A 22,554-nucleotide genomic window follows, 5' to 3' on the forward strand; every position below is an offset into this window, starting at 1 on the left:
TAATAACTGGAAGTCTTAGAAGCCAACATTTGATGTCTGCTTTCGATCTTTATTATACTCCAGAAAAGATTGATAAGTGAGGGGGGGGGGATTGAGGGGGGAAATGTAATAGGTGTGGGCTAAATGTGGCAGATTATTTTCATATGTTTTTCTCCTGCCCTACGTTAGGTACTTTTATGTAGGAAGTCAAATCTTTTCTGGCTAATATCATAGGGATCTCGTTAACCATTACGGCTGATTGTAATTTTGAGTTTAGGATATACTGTAGAAGGGAATGCAAGGCCGAGATCCACAATTGGATTTGTATTTATTACAATGGCTATTGTTCGTCTATGCATCACTTCTCAATGGATAAGTTCTGATCCACCTACGTTTATTAATTGGCGATCAAGGATGTTGGCTATCTATAATGTAGAATCCTCAATATATAAATTGAGAGGACGAAGAAAAAGCACTGGGATGTAAAATTTGGTCTCCAAATTGGCTGCAGTATGTCTTGGGAAAGATTATTAACATATTGTAGTTATTCTATTGTATTTCTTTTGATGTGTGTATCTTTCTTTTATCTTTTGAATTTCAAGCTTGCCATTTTATCTTTTGTGTATTGTGTTGTGATGAATGTGCCATGACTTGTAACAATGAAAATCTTCTTTTCTTAAAAATGGGGATACAATCAATGAAAAAAAAAAAAAATCGGACTCCACCAGTGAATTGGATTTGTAATAAATATTTCAAAAAGTTCAAGAAGTACCTTTTTGTCTGATTCCTAGGCAAAGATATCATTATTACATTTTAAACAAGCTTTCTTGTGGACCAGCTAAACCTCCTACAGTAAAAATAGCTTTTTAGGCCATTACACCTTAAGGGCATGTTTTACTTTATATTTTTGCAGGTCCTACTTTTAAATATAATACACCATGCCTTATGGGCACTTATGGCTAACTTAGTGCTGACTTATTTATATTTAAAAGGAGGGTTTGGCCTGTCAAAAGGGGCTATTTACAGTTTAAAACTACACAGCCAAGTTACTGGTGTCTGGCCTGCAGTCATGTTTTGCATTGTCACTTTAATAGTGGCACAATATGTTCTGCAGTCCACTAGTGACATTTAACTTACAGGCCTTGAGTACACTTAGTACCATATTCTAGGAACATATAGGCAAGTTAAATATACCAATTAGGAGTATAGCCAAATTTGACATATTTTAAGGGTCAGAGCACATGCACCTTGGCTTATTAGCAGTGTCCCAGTGACGTATCCAAGCTGCCAGTGGCTCCAGCGTGAGGGCAAACAGCAATGGGGACAGGGGTCAACCCTGATGGGTCCACCTGCCCAGCTCAAAGGCGGCTGACTTCTTGTTGTTAACCACCACCTGGGACATAGGTTGGGAATACAGTAACTGCACCCATTGTGTGTACTTAGGACCAAACCACAATTTCTCCAATACTGTTCACAGGTACGGCCATTCAATGGTGTCAAAGGCCATGGCTGCGTCTAAGGAGACTATAACCGCCGGTTTCAGTATCGAAGCCATTCTGCCCAAAACCCTGTGAACTCTGCGTAGATTCAGCGCAGTGTTGCGGTGCGGTATGAAACCTGATTGATCCAGGTGGACGAAGGTCCCAATCACCGTCAAGAGGCGAGTACCGAGGACCTTAGCCAGGATCTTGGGCTCCGCATTCAACAGGGATATCAGTCGATAAGAGCCACATTCGGCCTTGGGGTTCCCTTCCTTGTGGATAGTAACTATGGTGGCAGTACGTTGGCCCAATGGCAAGAGTCCCGCTTGCCTCGAGTCCTCGTACATGGCCCTCAGGTACAGGGCCAATTTGTCTGGTTTAAGTTTGTACAGCTCAATTGGTAGCCCGTTGGGGCCAGTGGCTTTGCCCGGCTTGAGCGACCGCACTGACGCCACTATTTCATCGTTGGATAAGTCGCTGTCCATGAAGTCATGGTCGACCACCGACAGCTTGGGTAGAACAACATCGGTAAGCATCTGGCGGGAATCATCTATAGGTAGGGGGCAGCCGAGGTGTAGACCGGCTTAAAGTGGGCCGCAAAAAGCAGTCCACAATAGCTTGCGGATCCGACAGGGAATCACCCTCTTGCCCTCGGAGTTCAGGTACTAGTCTACTTGCCCACTCTCTTTTATCCAACCAGGCCAAGAGTTTCCCCGCTTTGTCGCCCACCTCATACAACCGGCCCTGAACCGCCCTCCCCATGGCCCTAGCCTGGTCTGTCGCTAGCGCCCTGTAATCCTGTTGTTTAAGTTTGAGAAGGTGGAGCTTATTGGGTGTGACATCCATTTCTAGGTCTGCTTCCAGTCTCCCCACCTCTGCCTCCAGCGCCACCAAGTCTTTGCGCTGTTCCTTCTTTTCCCCCGAAATCAAGGAAAGGGCCTGGCCCCGTTTCACTGTTTTAAAGGCCTCCCAAAGCACCTGTGGGGAATCCACCGAGCCTTCATTCTCATTAAAATAATTATCAATGGTCGTAAGGAGCTCTCGTCGGATATGAGGATCACGTAGATACCACGGATTGATGGGGGCCACCCGTCCCACGTGTTGGTAACCAAGCACCATCTGGAGCCACACCGGCGAGTGATCTGAGATGCCTCTAGCTAGGTGTTTTATCTCCCGGACATTGGTAATTTGAGATGCAGGGACAAGAAAATAGTCGATTCTAGACAGGCTCCCTTGAGCCCCAGAGTGAAAGGTGTATTGAGACGTGTCAGGGTGAAAGGCCCTCCACACATCCACCAGCCCCATAGATTCCAGGAGGTCCGGCAGCCAGCATTGCGAATGAGGGAGGTCACGCGGAGGGTGACTATCCAGGCCACCAGAGACCACAAAGTTCAAGTCCCCTCCCAACACCAAGAGGCCATCCGGGATCTCCAACAGCAGTGTACCCAGGTCTCCGTGGTTGCCTGAAGTCCCGGGGGTACATAAATCGAAAGGAAGGTGACAGGGTGGCCCTCCCACATGCCCGAGACAGCAACATAAAACCCTCTAGCATCCGACCAAGTATCCTGCACTACAAGGGGAAAGGACTTTTTCATCAGTATTCAAACTCCTCTGGAGCCCGTGGTGTAGCCTGCATGAGCCAGTAAGACGTAACCCCCTCTATGCAACGCCCTACATGCATTTCCAACTAGATGGATTTCCTGCAGCAGGACGATGTCAGGGGCATGGCGCTTTATACACTGAAGAACAACACTGCGTTTGATTTTGTCCCCCAGCCCATTGACATTCCAACTTAACAGTTTAACCCCACTGTCTCCCACTGGTGCCATGACTAAGTGCACTGGAATTCACTGAATGCATTGCCACTCCCTCAATCATCAAAACTACGAATACAAAATTAAACAGTCCCACCCAACAACCCCCCACCCCGCTGCCCTGCCCTCTAGGCTTAAAACTGCCCATGGAAAACTTGCAGAGTGGCTGACGCCCGAAAAATGTTCAAGAGAAAAAAAAGAAATACTAGGGAGGGGGAAAACAGAGCCCACCGCATCCCAGCCCAGCAAGTCTACTTTATACCCACCCAAAAACAGATAACAAAGGTCTATTTAAGTCCACTTATCCAAAGGCAATGAATCTAGAAGCCCCCCACCTATTCCCATTACCCACCACTCACTACAAAAAGTTCGAGCCCAGCCACTGGACGGGTATCCTCTCAGGCCGGTTGATCACTCTCACTGTCACCCCCACCTCGGTCAGCCGGACCTCTCACTCCCCTGCTCTCGATCCATTCTGCTGCTGCCTCATGATGTTCAAAAAACCACACTCGCCTATCCGCCTCAATCCGGAGACGGGCCGGGAACAACTTGAAATACTTCATTCCCTGGTCTCTGAGGACGCGCTTGATCGACATAAACGACCATCTCTGTTGTTGCACCCTTTGAGTAAAATCCGGAAAGAAGGATATGTCCAAGTTTTCGTAACGCAGGGGGGCGCCAGCTCTGGAGTTTTGAAGGATGACGTCTCTGTCGCGGAAATTCAGGACCTGTGCCAACATGGGCCGCGGGGGAGCGCCCGGTTTGGGACGGCCGACCCTGTGGGCGCACTCAACCACAAAAAACTTACTGAGGCCTTTGGGTTGCAAGTATTTAAGGATGAGGTCCTCAACAAAAAGATGTGGTGCTTGCCCCTCTGATTTCTCCGGAACCCCAAAGATGCGTAGGTTATTTCAACGCAGGCGGCCTTCATAGTCATCCAACTTGGGGTCGGCAAATTTACGGAAATCCTGGAGTTCCCTGATCTCTCCCTAGAGCTGTGAGACATCTTCTACAAGGCTAGCAGTTGTGAGTACCACTTGCTTGACCTTTTAATTCAGTTTTCCCAAATCAGCCCTAATGAGGTTGACATCTATAGCCACAGTATCCAGAGAAGTCTTAACCCCAGCGATGGCGGCCATGACGTCTTTAAGCGAGACTTCTTGCTCCTCCTCGCCCAGTCCCCAGGGCCCGGAGTCGCTGGGTGTTCGGGCCTGTTGCGCATCCTTAGGGAGAGTATATCGGTCCAGTTTGTTCGATTGCGTATTCTTAGGTCCACGGTCTTGACGCGGTCCATCTTGACCTGCTCCAAACTTCTCTAGCTGGTAGATTTAAAAATCAACAGAGCGTCTCTGGATAGGCTTCAAGGATCCTCCTCAGGGCAGGCCGACAGGAGATTCGCCTCTCAGATTTGGCCTTTTATCTGCACAAGCACACCTCAGCCAGGCTTCAGTCCCTCCGCTATTGCAGGCCTTTAGGAACCCCTTCCTAAGCGCTCCAGTTACATACGTCTCTCTGCGGTGCTGAGGACCACAGCGCCACCGCTGGACGATGTCAGGGCGGTAGGAGCTCTCTTCCGAGGGGCACAGCAATTATGGGTCCAGGACTCGGGCCCCACTACAGGCAGCAACCCTCCATGGGTGGGCGAGGTCGGCCGAGACAGGGCAGGCAAGGGATATTCTTCCGCATCAAGGATGAGCCGCTGCCAGTGACCACAGCACGGCCGGCGCGCCTGCCCTATACACTACTGTGCGCCCCAATTCCTCTCTGGTGCCCCCCAGCAGGACTCGGACTTCGCGGCTGCCTCCGGATCCACGAACCCCCCCCCTGTGCTTCAATCTCAGAGAAATCGCGGCGGCGCGCTGGGCTATTGCACCACCGCTATGGAAAAGAGGCCGATCAGGGGTAGTTTGCCGGGGGCCGCAGTTGATATGGGCCTGGATCTTGTGCCCTGCAGCGGGCCGCAACCCTCCGAGGGGGCACGTAGAGGCTGCATCTATGGCGACGCCAACAGGAGATCAGTCAGTAGTGGGGACGTGCCACTGCCATCAGCTGCCTTGCGGCCAGCGTGCTCCACCTGGCAACAGTCCGAGTGCCTCACTGCTGCACCAGGGCCCCCTCACGGCTCTCTGATCCCCGCCGCCGCCGTGTGTCTGGATAGTCACTGCCCAGGCGGTCCAAGGTTCTCAATAAGTCACGCCAGCTCCCTGAGCCGCAGTGCCGCCACTGGGCAGCAGAGGGCCGGCCGGAGCTCTTCTCCTGGCTGGTCTCGCCGCTGTGTGTCCCGGCTTCAGACCCCACTGTAGGCCAGAGCCTTCGGGGACAAGTACTCAGCCGCTGGGCTCACTACAATCACCGGAACAGGCGGGATGGGCTCCGTTGGTGTTCCGACCACCAAAACTGTCGAGGGATGCAGTGGATCTTTGTGCAGCATAAACGAGGGCTACGACGGACGGCGGAGCTCGCTTACAGCACAGCCATCTTCAGCCCGTGCTTGGCCATGCCCCAAGGACTCTTACTCTTACCAGATACTAGATCTCCCTCCAGTGGCTTTCCCTCTTGCATTGGTTTTGGTGAATGTACCGATCCTGCAGGAGGGTCAGTGAGAATCAACAACACGTTTAATGGCCAAAAGTTTACACTAGCTGTCAACACATTTGAATCATTTTGAAGTGGGGGTGGCCTTCTGTCTAACCAGATTATCATGGCTCAGATAGTAGGATGGTTGGGCATTTCTAGAAAATCTATATTGGGCGACTGTGTAGTAATTCATTTCAATAATACATTTGTAGTCAGATTCCCCCTTAGGTCAGCTCCATAAAGTAGCATGCAATTGACTACCCTTGAGTGGTAATATTCTTGTAGAGGGATTGGAAAGCTCAGATGCTGATACTCAAGGGAGCGTAAAAACTACTGACATTCAGAAGTTGGCACATAATGAATCTATCAGATTAGGCTCATGGAATGTGGCTGGTATTGGCCAAAAGTTAGGCAATGTACAATGGCCAACACAATAGCAAACTCATTATATGTCTACAGGAAACATGGGCCACGGATAATATTTTTATAAATGGTTTCCGCTCATAACTCTAATCCCAAACATCCTACCAATAAAAATAAAGAAGCTTGAATGCCCCAGTCCCCAATTCCATCTGCTCCTGATAGAGGATGACAGTGAGGGTGCATGGCTCCTAATAAACTATTATAATAATAATTTTTGGGGGAACATGCACTTAGTGGTAGTTGAGCTGAACATGGAGATAGATAAACTAGCTAGGTATGTCAGCAATGGAGTACTATATGGGTGGGTGACTTTAATGTACACCCATACAAGTATGAACAAGATCGAGGTTGTCGTTTAGAAGGTATACTGGGAAACCCGATCTACCACTTTCCTCACAATGAATACGGAAATAGTTTAAACAGGATGTTATATACTATGAATATGGCAATAGCCAACAAGCAATTTTATTTACACAGCTGAGTATGGACCTCAGGAAAGTGATGCAGCCTCGGAAAACAGAAAACCCAACTCTGGCCAAAAAGAACGGTTACCAAATAAAGTGGGCCCAAATTGATAAGTTGAAACTGATTCCAGTAATTATACCGAATACACTGGAGAAAATTTTCAATTGCCTAGAATTAGAGCCCAGTCCAGAATCACTCCTAAAGCAGTTTGTAGAATTGCTAGGAAAAAGTAAAACTGACCTTCACCTGATATAAACTGGTGGACGAACCTACATCCAACCGCTGGTTTGATTCCCCCTGCACAAAATCTCGAAAAGCTCTTCATAAAGCCCTGAAAAATCAGCCTAGGAATGCAGTCCGAAAAAGGTCATTACGAAGGGAATACAAGACAGCAAGGAAGAAAAGAGAAAAGAATATGAGGGAGGAGGCCAGGCCTGGGCTGAACTTGATCATGCAGCCAGTATGGGAAATAGCAGAGACTTCTGGAAGTTAATTAATGCCCCTGTTTTAAAAATCCCAAGGATCCCTCGCTTGACACTCATGTAGGTGAAGAAGCATGGGTGGCACAGTTTGAACATCTCTTTGCCTCCAGTATGCCCCCTTTGATATACCTTAACGCTGGACAATTTATCTTTCTCACTGTTAGAAGTAAGAAGAGGGCTGGCTGCCTGTAGTGCTGGAAAGGCTTCGGGCCCTGACAGAGTACCGAAAGATGTTTTCAGGAAAGTCAAGATCTGAGGGCCCCTTTAATAACTAATGTCTTTAACAGCATAGCTAAAGTTGGCCCTCCGCCTTCATGGAAGACCAGTGTAATTGTCCCTATATATATAAAAAAGGGGACAGCGAAAACATGCAAAAATACAGAACAATGTCACTGCTACACACAACTGTTCAGCTCATGGATTGACGGCTTCTAAATAGGCTGGAAGGGTGGGCACAAGAGAATAATATTCTTTGCAGGCTCAGTATGGGTTCCAAAGAGGCAAGGGCACAATAGACCAGTGCTTGAATCTACCTTTAACCATTGACAAATATACCAGAGCGAAGAGTGGCAAGATCTATATGGCTTTTATGGATCTATCAGCAGCATTTGACTGTGTGAGCCACTCTAAACTATGTTATATAATGGAGTCATTGGGGATTGACCCTGCTATAATTCATTTCATCCTCCAATTATATTCCCATGACACTGCATGTGTTCGCTATGGCAAGAATGGGGAGTGCCCCCGCCTTTTTAAGATTGCCAGGGGAGTCAGCCATGGGTGCGTCCTTGCTCCGTTTCTTTTTTCCAACTACACACATGAAGTTGAGGCAGCCCTTTTATTCCAATGTTCAACACCTGCTCCCTACCAATATTGTCCTATGCTGACGACATGGTGCGAATTGCCAGAACTTAAGTCTTATAACAACATCCGCGTCTTATATGTCATCACTGGACATGAAAGTTAACAAAACAAAATCCTTTGTCATAATAGCAGGGGCTGGTAGCCACCAAATAGTTCCATACTTTGACATGGAATAACGCAAAATAGAAGTGGTTGATACCTTTCCCTACCTGGGAGTTCTGTTAGACAAAAATCAAACCTGGTCAACTTTGGTGGCAGGTAGGGCCCTAGGTATGGAGAAGGGTTTGACACCCATTATGTTTTTTGCTAAGAAGTTGGGCGCACAACCTCTAGACCCAATAAAAAAGATCTACTAGGCTAAGACCAAATCAGAGGTTACGTATGGGGCAGGTGTTTTTTAAGAGCTTAGTCTCCCTTCCCTCTTCCTACTCAAACTATTTTTTACACATAGAATTGAGATTAGCCTATATGTCAAATACCATTAGATTAGCTCCGATCTTATTGAGGATTTCTATTTGGCGTACGAATACGGTAAACCTAACGCAAATTATCTTGAAAAATTGTTTACAATTGGAAAATAACAATAAGATTAGATGGCTGAGGATTGTAGAGTCAATTTTGACTGCTATTGGGCTAGCAGAATTATTTAAGGACCCAACTGCGTGCAGGAAGATCTCGAAACAGAAACTTCCATGACCGAATGTATAGGATTCATACCAAACAGTCAGTCCATGTATATTCGCTGATCCCGCCCATGATAGAGGGGGGGGGTATTCTTACCTAGTAGGTACCAGTATAGCACAGCACAGATACATTTTATTGAGGTTCCGTATGAACCAGATCCCTCTGATGCTGGGCTAGCCGGAGAGAAGGTTTAAGCACTCTGAACTGACTTTGTGCACATGTGATAATGAATCACCCCAGTCTGACTTACACTTAGTTATGTTTTGTGGACTTTACGAGAAAGAAAGAGAAGATTTTATCATTCCGATTTTAACGTGTTACATTTTAGACAATGTCAGGTAGCCTTATATTTTTTAGAGTCTTTGCCTGACCCTTTTGTATGTTTTTCGATAGCCACTTTTTTGTGGGCCTCTATAAGGAGGAGAAAACTCCGGGGACCTTAGATTGTCTGGAGCCTCTACTCTATAACTAAGCTGCAGATAATGGGTAACTATATATGTTCTGTATGTGGCCCATAAGATACTCCTAAAAACACGGCAGGTTTTTTATTCCATTTCATAATTTTACAGCAATGTTTATTTATGATCTGTACAGGTAATTTTAGCTACTACATGGGTAATTTAAAAACATTAGAAATGGATTTTTTAAGTAATTAACTGTATTATTATGCTTATTATTGATCTTTTTCTGCACTTTTTTGATCTGTATTTTAATAGATCGAATAAAGAATTTGATTGTTTGATTTACTCATGCTAACTTCAACAAAATGAAAGCTTTGACATAGATGCCAGGAGTTCTTATTGTTCACATTGGAACAATGGTTATTACTTTTTCAGAATTCCGTTGAGTTGTTTTGAAATTGATGTTTTCTAGATGCAAGCAGGTCATAAAGCTAGACCGTACCTAGAATATTGAATGTTTACACAATCAGGTTTTTGTTTTGTCTACCAATAAGTTTAGGAAAGTAAAGAATGATTATCACAGTCATCTTTTCTTGTAAATTCCTTTTCAGATTGACATTTTGAGATTAGAGGCAATGAAAATTATGGAGTCAAATTTCTTTTCATTAACTTTAGAGCTGGGCAGACCGTCAAGTTTCTGCCAGTGGTGCTGCCGCTCGCAGCCGTACAATGATATCCCAATGTACTTGCGGCTACCATCAGAGTACATGAGACCATCCAACCATATCTAGAGTGGATTGTTTGATGATGTTCGGGAATGCGGGGGGGGTATCTCGGTTGTCCCATGCAGAAAAAAAATAACACCCACATCTTGAGAGAAAATGCTCAAACTCTCAAAGGGAGAGTTTGTTTCTGTAATTCAAAAATGTTTGCTGAGCAACCGAATAAACCATGGTGGCCTCTCCGCAAATAGTCGGTGCCTTCAGAGGAGCCGCTGTGGCAGCGGTTCTTCTGAAGGCACAAAGTTATTTGCCGGCCCAGCTGAGATCTCTAAATAAGGCGGGCAGTAATCTGGTGGTGAAGGTAATGGCCTCTGCCACACCGTTGGACAGTGGGCCACCTACCAAACTATAAATGAGTCCCACAGAGAGCTAAGTTTATCATGTTTTTGTGTGACGATGCAGTAGGTAAAGGTTAAGGGAGTTAGTGTTCGGACATACAGGGCTGTTTAGAGTTTGGCAGATGCAAGACCTCTGACAAGAATTGTCGAATATCCTCTCTATCCTATTTAGAATGTGCTCTGTACAAATTTGGTGGATTTCCCATCTGTCCTATTTAGAGTTGGTACGTGGTTTGAATAGGAATGACAGGATATTCACCAATCTTTTGCTTGACAGCCAACATATGACAACCTCTGATTTTTGTGGTCAGAATTATGTTCATTTTGAAAATGCGGTTTAAACTTCCTCCTCTACATCATAATTGTGCAACATAAATTTACATGTAACTGAATTACATTCTAATTCTCTCCTTTAGGCCTTAATAAAACTCTTATAAAAATCTTCTTCATTCAAAATTGGGAATGCAACTGAACGCAACATACCAAATAACTAAAGCAACGTGGCACTTCATTATTTTCTGTACCTTTAAAGGTATTGCTTTTCACAAACATTCACTAACAATGAAACATTAAAGATTATCCCATGCATTTCATCCAAGTGAATCCCTGCTGCAAGTAGGAAATTGGAAAGCACTCTCCATGAGCTTGTTAGAAAACGATAGGATTTTATGGCTTCTGCTCGTCAATGTGAGGAGGACTGTTTCAATGCCTGGAAGCTATTACAGGACTAGAGCTTTTTGATTTAGGTTTCAGTTTCAGTTTAATTTTTAGATCTGGCTTGACCAAGCAGTTGTTACAGAACCTTATGTGATCTGCAGAACAAGGTCTTAAGAAGCACTTCTGAGAGAGGGGATTTGGCTCCACCAAAATGGTGAGTACAGGTCTTGATTGGTCAGAAGTTATGTGCTTCTGATGAAAAAAAGAATGCTTCTGTTGCACTTTTTGCCATGCAGTAAAGCTTAGACAACAAGGTCAGTAGGTCTAACTTATTTATTATGAAAATTATATGTTAAAACCAATACATTTTTAAGATAGAGTTGTCATTCCACTTTACTAATATTTGAAGACTAATCACCCTCCATGTTACCAGTCACCTAACAGGACTGACAATTATTAATCACCTTCAGCTGTGTCTCAAGTGAAACCAGCAGTTCTCCCAGTGTATTCTGGTCCATATTTGCAAGTTGCAGTTCTTCCAATCGAGAATACCTTGATGACTGTGCTTTTGTTTCAGATCTTTCATTGTTTTCATCCCCAGTCACATGTGCTTTTCCGTTAATGATCTCTTCGGTGTAAAACAGTAGGTACTGAGTGCCAAACCTTTTTGCAGCCTAATAATCAATGACCAGTGCCTTCTTAACAGTCCAATAAACAGCATTTTACCGCAAGGGTCCTTCCATTCTGGTGCAAGCCATTGGCCTTTGGAAACATTGTATGCTAAACACCTTCCATGTGGTTGCATTTCACCTTCAGCTTTGTCTTTCAAGTAAAATTAGACTTAAGAGAGCTCCTGAAGAGCAAAACACGTGTCTGGGGATAAGAAAATAAAAGACTGGAGGAGAATAATATTTATCAAGCTAGGATAATGAAATATTGAAAGATATTAATAGTTTACAAGTCTTTCTCCACTCAATGTACTGCAACTTTTAAAAAAAATTGACCGAATTGTTGGGAATGCACTGAGAGGGCTACTGAGTCATGTTTCGCTTGAGACCCACAGCTGAAGGCTGAAGGCTATTGTTGAGTGCCAGTCTTGTCATAAGTGCTGCCATATAGATGTTATTGACAGTTTGTTGCAGGGAATCTCAAAGGTCACCGTAGTTGGCAACTGTTTTTGTGTTGGTAAACTGCGTGATAAACCCTCAGAGTAGAAGATCTGCACTTTATGAACACTTGTTATTTTCGGAATTATACATATTTGTCGTTTTATGACTTCAGGGAGAGAGTCTTTGTCTCCACCCAAATGTTGATTTTCTTGAGTACAGATTTTGATTGGGCAGAGGTTGTGTACTTCTGCAAAAAGCGAGATATTGTGTTATACCGCTTATTCTTTGGGACAGCTTATTCTTTATACAGCAGAAGTGTGTGGTTATGGAAACAAGCCATTGATGAACTTTATAGCCCAAATATGTCTATATTATGATAAGGGCAGTAGGGTTGAGTTATTTATTGTGAACAACATATTCTAAAGTAAATTGTTGCTTGAGGTTGGATGACACTGTATTAAAGCTTGTTGAGAGGTATTTTGTTACAGGGAATTTTGCATGTAATCAAGGGGCGGCTGCTACCTACTGAGAGTGGTAGGGTGGGCAAATGAGTGATGGGGGCATATACACTGTGCAACATTACATTAAATTGTCAACATGCATTACATTATCATTTTAAAATTAAAAATGTAACTTCAAAACAGTAATGTAATGCATGTCTGCGATTCAATGCCCATTACAATTAAAATGTACATTTAAAAAAGAAAATTAACTTACCTTGCTGCATGTCCTTGCTCCAGCACATCCTCACTCCGGTGTCCTTTTCTCCTACAAACGGGCCCCAGCCAACTCTCCTATCCAAGCCTGGCTCTGCTCTCATGCTATAGAGCAGCATGAGAAAAGCGCCAGGATTGGATAGAGCGGGCTCTCTTAGTGCTCATAAGAGCACGAGAGACCCTTGCTTGCTCTCAACCCAAGTGTCTAAGACAGCTGGGTTGAAAGGTTTAAAATACGTATGTCTGGTTGACCGTCTAAAACTACATCTGCGATCACCCAAAGAAGGCAACTTCTCAGAGTGGATTTCATTGCCTCCATGGATGAATGACAGACCTGTTTTCTAAGGAAGCACCTTCACCATTTCCGTGTTAGAAGCCATGTAATAATGATATTAGGCCATATATGGAGAAGGGACGATGTTTATTTAGGCCTTAAAAAATGGTTTAGGCTGCTCTGAATTCATATGTAGGCAGCAATACAAACAGATCTGAAACACTTGTGTCTTTCATCCTTACTTATTGGCAACCTTAAATAATTTTAGAAGCCTAAGAATCAATTGAGTATTTTGCCCATTTCTTATACTTATTGCCTATTTTGTAATTGTCTCAAACTTTGAATTTGATGTAGCTATCACATTAGAAGAAGGGATTTCGACAGTCCTTCCCATTGTATTAATTCCAAAATGTTCCTCACACTATAGGCACCCTGCCTGCTGTTATCAATCTTCCTCACATAGCATGGAAGTACAGTCTCCTCCAGCGGAAGATGCTAGATGTCTTAATAGTCACACTAGGTTATCTTTTTCCATCTTAGTTATCAAGGATATCTCCTGTGTGACCTAATTTTTTTTTAAACTTTAATTGTGCGAGTTCAGTTGTGATTTATGTCAAATAGATATTACCTTCCACAAACCCTTATTGAGTACTCAAAGGTATTGTGACTCACCTCAAACCCGCAAGGATCCCCTCCTCTTTTGTTCATTCAACTAAGTACAACAACACTAAAACATGATAGACCCAGATTTCTAGCATTTCAGATGCCATAGTCACCAAATTAGAAAGCTCTATGGTGTTCATCTGTATAAAATAGCCTGTTTATGACAAGTGTGTGGGCGCTATTTTGACCCATCTCTCTCCTGGTTCCAGTCGCAGATCACCAGTGGTAACTGTGTCTCAGAGAAGCACTGTTTCAGCAATCCCAGTCAATGCAATCCTGCTACCAGCTCAGACTGTTTCTTCATGTCATCTGCACCTGCAACTGGGGGTGGCTTCGTGTTCGAAATGAGTGCCCCATCCGATGGATACGTGGCGATTGGATTTTCATCTGACAAAACAATGGTAAGTATTTCCATTTTAATATCTACAATGCTATCGTGCAAATATCCTGAACAATATTATAATTCCGTCTAATTTGTACCCATGTATTGTCCGGCATCTTTCCATGTAACACAAAATACTGCTGTGACTGATTCCTAATGGCTGGGGGCGGGTTACATACAAAAACAGATCACTGAAGTTGCAAAATCTATATGCAGGAAAAACATCACTGATTCCTATACACTAATGTAAACGGTCAAAGCACATTTTTATGATGAAAATTTGTGATGGCTAAAAAAAACCAAACCCAAAGGAATTGAGGGTCAGATGTATGATGGGATTTTGCATGCGCAAACGGGTTTGAGGCCCATTTGCGCATGCAAAATTCCTGTGGGCCATGTACTAACACTATTTTGCGAGTCGCAAATAAATTGCGACTCACAAAATAGTGTTTAGCGACTCGCTATAAGGACCCCACAAGCCATGTACAAATGTTTTGCGACCGCAATTGACGTCGCAAAACACTCGCAATTTGCCACCCTCTTTAAGAGGGTGGTAATGTAATCGCAAGAGGGAAAGGGTCCCCAAGGGACCCCTTCCGCATTGCAAATGGTGGGGCAAATATTTTTTAGGGGCAGGCAGTGGTCCCAGGGACCACTACCTGCCCTAAAAAATGAAACTAACTTTTTTTTTTTTTAGATGCATCCCATTTTCCTTTAAGGAAATTGGGCTGCATTTAAAAACAAGCATTTGCAATGCAATCGGTCTCGCCTTTGGGACCGTATATTTTTAGCAATGCAGCATATTAGCCTGGGTGCTGAAACATCTACTGTTCTTTAACCTAAAGGCTAACTTGCCTGCTGAGATGGAAGGAGTGCACAAACCCTGCAGGATGTGTGAGCGTCTAAGACGAACCAGAAGCAGCCAACCACGGAGCTGAGGCTTCATCTACCTAGAGAGAAATGTGCGTGCTCCTGTATTGGAGTGCAGTCTTTTTTCCATTCGTCTGCACCACCGCACTTTTGTGAAGTAGGCGGGTGACACTTTTAAACAGCCCTTTCTATTTGCGATTTGAAATAAGAAGCATTACCCCTTTGACAAGTTGGAAAAGCTCTCCCGACTAGTAAAATTGATCTAGCAGATAACAGTGCACTTGCAAAACGTATTTATACATGAGACCCAATCTTACTGAAATGGTGTTTTTAAATTTCCCCAAAGCAGTTCCTATGAGTTTTGTTAAGTAACAGCTATTCTTGACCAGTTTGTGCGACCTTGAGTTGCCTTAGGCTGAAATGGAAGACTGTTGTCTCCTGTACTATGAAGTAAGAGGAGGAACAGATAGCTGAAAACGAAACAATGCCTACTAGTTAACAAGCATTGGCATAGCCAATAGATCTCGTTTTTGGGACCTTATAAGTATATTTACTTTTGCTATAATCGCAGCACGTAAAGCGCGGGTGCCGCGATTATAGCAAAAGTAAAGAAATAGAAAAAAACATCTATTTCTTTACTTTTGCTATAATCGCGGCACCCGCGCCGCGATTATAGCAAAAGTAAACATACTAATAAGGTCCCAAAAGCGAGACCTATTGGCTATGCCAGTGCTTGTTTACTTTTCGCACAGGGGAGGGGGCCTGCGAGATTCCCTTGCGGGAGCGTGCGACCATATGGCGCCACCATATGGTGACGCGCGCTCCTGCAAGGAAATTGCCAGACGTGCACGCGTTGCCATTGCAAGCAATGCAACGCGTGCTCGTTTTTGTCCCCAAAGCTGTGCCGATGGCATTAGGTCCCTCTCCTATGCAGCGCATGCGCGCTGCGTAGGCGAGACCTAAAAACTGTGTCTGGCTGCACAGCACAGAGAGACTGAAAGATTGGGAGACAATCATACTCCGATGCAGTAAAGTGCGAGAAAGGACTATCAAAAATCAGGTAGTTCTAAAAGCAGAGTTCAGCAAGACCCCCTCCGAGCAGTATAATCAATCCACGAAAAGCTTATAATCATGCAGCAGAATGGTATATGTGCACAGGGGCGCCCAAATAGAACAACTTTAAACGGCTTCAGGATGAGGACATCAATTAAAAATACAAATTGGCAAGAGGACAAAAGTTCAGCTATGAAAACATTTTATCAGAGCACTGATCTCCTGCTGTTGGTGTGCGACAAGAAAAACTTGAGGGTGACTCATCCTTATAAAATAGAAAACAGTTATTGTTGGGAATTTGTGACGATTGTCAACAATGGCAGCAGTTACAGTGATTTCAAGGCTTCATTTGCAGCCCCTATGGGCTGAGATCCAACTACAGTCTGGGAAGGCATGGCCATGTCAAAGTGCATCATGACGGAGGCTGTGCGTTTTGTAACTGATCTGAATTATTTTGCTATTAACGCCAATGTTTTGCAAAAGCTTTCGATTAAGGGCCTACCACAAAGGTTACCGCCTTCCAAAGATCCTTCAATCAGTCAATATGTAAGAAAATAAACATACACTGAGCAATACCAGGTGTAGCCCGAAGCACTTTTGGGTGAGGGCATTTTGCGCATATATATTGTCAAAATATCTTTTAGACTCCAAAATTCAACCCAAGCATGAGGCAAGATTATGCAGCAATTCACGAACGGCAGAAGAAACAGATTGGTGACGGGACTGAGGAGAGAGCAAACAGAGAGCCTGTTCATGCTATCATGGCTGTGGAAGTCTTGATGCATCCGCCCTGTGTTTGATCTTATTAAGTTGTATGCACCTGTGCATTGACGAGTAGAAGATTCTTAATGGACGTATCTGAGGCGCTTGAGGGTAGGTGAGGTTGGCAGAGGCTGTGAGCCTGCTTCTCACTATCTTCGAACAGGTCCTGGCTGCACTCAGGCAAAATCTTGCTCGGAGATACCAGCGGTGAGGGAGGCCGAATGGGGGGCTGTTGAGCTATTGCTGAAACTGATGTAACTCCTGTGCTGCTGAGGGTTGTCAATGGCTCACTCTGTCTGGCTTGCATTCACCTTGCTCCCACATGTTTGGTGGATTTTAGGCTGCCCTGTATTTTGCTAGACCTCATACTTCTGAGGTAGGAGGGCCCGCTGAAATGGGTTGAAGGATTGTCAGTTAATAAGGGTTTAAGCAGAATTAATGAGGGTGTGCCGTGTCAGACGGGCAAAAGCCGCACCAGCATAAATGGTGGCCACCTCCGCACCTACCGGCGACAGGCTACTGAAACGGTTCCCAATTAAGCTCTCCATTTTTACCCTATGGGTGGGGGGGTGGGTGCGGGGGAAGAAACTTAACTCGTCAATATAGCACCTGGCACTGCTTTTGGTGCAATTTTGCAGTTACTAGTTTGTCGGTTTTCTTTATGGCAGACAGGAGCACCCGTAACATCACACAAGGACGTGGTCATATTTTGAATCCCAGGATGTTGAGCGGGTGTGAGGCTCAAACCTGCGCACTCAGCTCGAAGGTCAGCATCTCTAGACTTACGCCACATCCTCGTCTACAAGACCTGAAGCATGTTTAATATCATGTATAACAAAATCACAGGTGGTGCTCATTTGTACAGTAATATTACTTGTTTTGTTCTATACCCAGATGAATGGACAGAAACAGCAAAATACTAGTTGCGGGCGCAATACGGATTTTTAGCATGAGTGTTTTAAGCCATGCCCTCAATCACATTGGCCACGCCCCTATGGGAGACTCCCCCAGTTTTCTCGTCCTACTTAAATCCCTACTGCAAGTGAATATTTACCGATACATATTGGGCGGCCCTGCTGGAATCCGTTTTGTTGCCGGTTTGGACACCCGCACACATCTCTGTTGACTTGTCTGTGTTGCTGAGAGTTATCAAGCTTTAACAGTAGGGCAGCACTTACTGGCATCATCCTCGGTCCGTGCCACATTGATGCTGGCTGCGGGCCGGCGGCTCAGGTGCGGAGGCTGATCTTCAGAGCTACGAAGGGAGCGGTGGGCTAACTCGCCCCGTCCCGTTTGATTTAGGGTCCTGCTGGCGGAACGGTTTGTATGCCGTTGTCTTGCCCTCTTGCCCTTGCCACTTCCGTTTCTCCCGGGTGGTAGAGGGTGGCTCATGAGCAGCTCCCGTGGCTCAGGTTTGACCGCTTTCAGTTTCTTGCCACCTCCTCTTGTTACCTAAGTTGCGCTAATGCGCTGTTAACGCTCTCCATACAAATAATGGCATACAGTGTGTTCGGCGCAGGCGCAGCCCCAGAGGTATCGCGCGCATGCATAATAAAAAAACAAGTGCAAGTTTACCCACCAATTAGAGGACAAACAAGCATTTAAAATGCAATAGGACTCATGTTTACGCGAGACCTATTGCATTTTAAATGGAGGTACGTGCGTTAAAAAAGGCACGAACGGGAGGGGGTGGAGGGGTGGTGGTGCTCCGAGAAGTCACGGACTGCGGGAGGGAATGGGGGGAGGCAGGGGAAGAAAACAGTTTTAAAAGTAAAGGGGCTGATAGCTGTGGAAGGACAACAATGACAACATTGCCATCAGGAGGCGGGATTAAGTTGCCCAAAACCAATCAGATTGCAGCATTTAGAATTTCGGCCAATGAAAAAGATAGGCGGAAAGTGGGCGAAGCTTCCCCCGCTATACTGTATACAGCATCTCTCAACGAGACAGCGCATGCGCTGCCTAGTCGAGACCTAACAACTGCTTTATTTAAAAGCAGTCCCAGACATGAAGGTCTGCTGAGCACAGCAGGCCACAATCCCTGGGAGGGCCAGCCATTCCTAATGGGATCACAAATTGCGAGTGCCTCATGAATGTTCATGAGGCACGCGATTTGCGACCCCATTAGGAATCGCAAACAGTGTCTCAGACAATGTTATACATGGCAATATGCGAGTCGCAAATTGCGAGTCGCTTTTGCTACCAATTTGCGAGTCTTAAATTGCTTGCTCGTACTTCTGGCCCTGAGTTCCATCCAAAAAGGTTCTTTTCACAGTATTGTGTGTTTATAACAGCAAATTCAGTCTGACCTTCCTAATCTTTTTAAGAAAATACTAGAAAACAATCTTTACATTGTCAATGAAAAAAAATCCTTATTTCGTAAATGCAACATTTAAAAATGCATACATCCCTGAGCAAGAGGGTGCACAAAAAGTAGGATTTCTGGCATACAGCTTCTCGGTTTTGGCCATGCCTTCTCCAACGTTGATTGCAATGTCCTATGGTATTCCTTCCTCGCATAGAACGTCTCTTCATCCATAATCAATTCTTACATGTTATGCCCCAATCTTGCAAAGTAGGCTGGTCCTTGTCATCTCCATTTTCTGCGATCAAAGATCTCCCCTGTATGAATCATGGAAAAATCAAATGTCTAACAGTGGGTCCCAAACCTTTTACTACTACAAACCACATTTTAGAATGACAAAAGTCATTCCAAATGTACCTTTAATGTACATGAGAAGGGGCGATTTTGTATTATAACTAGAGCATCGTGTGGTAGTGCATTGTCATTTACACAATGCACATTTTCCATTCAAATATCCACTAACTTTGCATAGATTTACAGCTTTACTGATAAAAGTATGTAGCATACAGCACTCAAATGATAATGTGTGGAAATGGAATTTCTAGGAATATTTATCATTTTTCCATCACCAGTTAAAGTGGGTTTATTTGTTTTGAGCCTATTAAAATCTTCCAGCACACTTCAGAATTGCAAAAAATGTGCTTTATTATTGCTTTCCTAACTGCTGAATGCATACAGTTCATTTACATTTCGTTATGTGTTGCAAAAAAACCTAATTCACTTTAAAAACGCCTCTCCCTTTGCAATCAGTGAAAGAAAAGTAAACACCAATCCCATGTTAAAACAATAAGCTGCAGCTTGTCAGAAGACCTCTATTGTTCAAGCACCGTAAATGTGACTAGATAAACACATAATTTAAAGGCATCTTCATTTATTGCTTGGAGTTTTCTGACCAACCAAAAATCAGGAAAATGACCCACAGATTTGGAAACACTGGTCTATAGCAGTCTAATGTAATCTGTGAATTTTGATGCATTTATTTTTTAACTTCAGTGTTGTGTTTAGAACTACTGGCATACCTCATAAGAATTTCCTTCAAGGGAGGCATGGACCCCTCGGCAATGTAGAGAATTCCTCTCAGAAACCTGATCCTACTTTCTAGACACTGAATTGTTTGTTTGTGGGAGCTCCAAAATAACGCATATCAACACTGACTCTACCCCACTTAGGTCTCTGCTCTTAGTTATCAATCCAATTCCTTACCGACATCTTGGGTGTAAGCAGATATATCTAGCGATGTATTTTATAAAACGTTATACAGATCATTATCACACCAAGAAATTACATATTTCTGCCTGTATTCCAACTTCTGGTCCAGTCTTGTGGTCTTTACTGTAGTGAAGAGAAAATAGTTGTTTTTGAATTTAAAAAGGTAATGCAGCTTTTCAGTATCCCGTGGTAACACTGGCGTAACGAAAATTGAGGGGGCCTGCCTGCACGGTACGAAGAAGGACCCCTCCAGACTCAATCAGGAGCTCTCTGGCCAGAGTGCAGTGCCGAGGGGGCCCCCTGGACCTTGGGGCCCCCCGCACCGCGGGGGCTGCGGGGAGCTGTGTTACGCCCCTGCGTGTTAACTCCCACTTCTCCAGAGGAATCTGTGTGTAACTTTCCATTGTGTGTTGCCATGGGTGTTCCTATGATTTATAAACAAGAGATTGGTATAACTAGGATAAATCCTGGGCCACAAATACTGTGGACCTATTGGTGAAAACCTGATCATATCAACGCGTGTAGTGTCGCAATATCACCCCTGACGTGACACGCGTTGGCGTGCACGTCAGGGCACGTCACCTGAGCCCCTAATAAATGCTACGTCACGCAGGCACGTAGGCAGAAGCGCCACGGCTGCGGAGACGGAGAGTACACCACACCAGTGTCCTGTGTGATCATTACTGCACACGTGTTGGGCCTATCCAGTGGGGGTCATCAGCAGAGACCCCCAGCGACACCACAAACTGGCGACGAGAGTGGGCGTGCCCCCGCTCCAGCTCTGCACGTCCGGTCGGTGAGGCGGCCGTCAGCGCTCCTCGCTCGCGGTGCTCGTGCCCCGCCGGAGCGCGCTGCTGTCCCTGCCTCCCAGGTCTGCCTGAAACGTGCGCGGAAGCGCCGGAGTGCTCCGTGTGGTCTGGTGGTTCGCGCTGGGGCCGTCTCTGGCATCGGCGCCCCAGCGCGTTTCGTTCAGCTCACGTGCTCTGCCCCCCCCCTGGCTTGGAGAGCGTGCAGCGCCTGTCGTGCCCCGCCTCCTGTCTACTGTGGGGTCAAAGAGCACCGCCTGGGCCTGCAGCTGCCTGGAAGGTAGGACCACGTGCCCTGAGCCTGTGATAGCCCTTAATCTCGATCCCTGCTGTTCTGGAGCCCCCCCCCTGGGGAATCTGACACTGCCTACGGGTGAAGGTCCCGCAGCCCACGTGGAGGCCCTCATTGTCCTGGGGTGGAGAAGGTCTCGCCCAGCGCTAGAGCGCACGTGCCCGAAGGTCTCACCCAGCGCTAGCACAGAAGGTCTCGCCCAGCGCTAGAGCGCACGTGCCCGAAGGTCTCGCCCAGCGCTAGCACACACGTGAGAAGGAGGTTCTGTCCAGCGCACGCCGCGCTCGTGCAACATGGCGACAATTCCGCCAATAGAGCCATTCTCTGTCGAGGGGCCCCCATCGACGGTTGCGGCCCGATGGAGAGACTGGGAGGACAGAGTACGCATATTCTTCGAAGCCACGAAGGTCCACAGGGATCAAAAGCGCGCAATGATAATTCACCTAGGTGGGAAAGAGATCCACAATATAGTGAAGACGCTTGCGGAAGCCACCCCCAAGACGCACACGACGCTAATAGCGGCGCTCAATGAACACTTTGAGCCAATGGCAAACCGCGACTATGAACGCTTCATATTTCGCCAGGCGCGCCAATTGCCAGAGGAGTCCCTTGACAAATTCTACGCTCGTCTAAAGAACTTGGCGGCCACCTGTGGGTTCCAAGACGAGACGGAGGAGATAAGAGGCCAGATAATACAAGGGTGTGCGTCCGTCAAGCTGAGGGAGAGGATCTTGGAGGAATCCGGTAAGCCCCTAGCTGATATCCTGACGATGGGCCGAACGAAGGAACTGTCCAAGGCGCGCGCTGCGCACATGGAGGCGGCCCTGCAAGTGCCAGTAAAGACCGAGCCGGTCAACGCTGTGGCAGTCAAGCCTAAACAGAGGTGGCCCCGACGAAAGCCAGGCCCGGCTGCTCAAGAACAACCAAAGTCCTGTGGATACTGCGGTGGCTCGCCCCACACCCCGTCGGAGTGCCCAGCGAGAGGGACCAAGTGCAGAGGGTGTGGACGTTTTAACCACTTTGAAAAAGTGTGCAGATCGAAGGGCTTCCGAAAGCCCCGCCAAGCCGTCAACACGGTCGAGGAAGGAGGTCCGGGGGCCAGCGAC

At 45.7% G+C, this 22,554-nt stretch overlaps 1 protein-coding gene across 2 annotated transcripts in view; it reads left to right on the forward strand.

Annotated features, from left to right (window-relative positions):
* The window catches only part of LOC146834592 (ferric reductase 1-like), a 485,837-nt gene that overhangs the window by 209,056 nt on the left and 254,227 nt on the right, over positions 1 to 22,554 (forward strand). For both annotated transcript variants that reach the window (XM_085602043.1, XM_085602045.1), the window contains exon 6: positions 13,919 to 14,110. In XM_085602043.1, the coding sequence (XP_085458169.1) occupies positions 13,919 to 14,110 (192 nt within the window). The remainder of the gene's footprint in view (positions 1 to 13,918; positions 14,111 to 22,554) is intronic.

Source organism: Triturus cristatus, chromosome 4_2 (assembly GCF_964204655.1).
Source record: "Triturus cristatus chromosome 4_2, aTriCri1.1, whole genome shotgun sequence".
NCBI classification, from domain to species: Eukaryota; Metazoa; Chordata; class Amphibia; order Caudata; family Salamandridae; genus Triturus; species Triturus cristatus.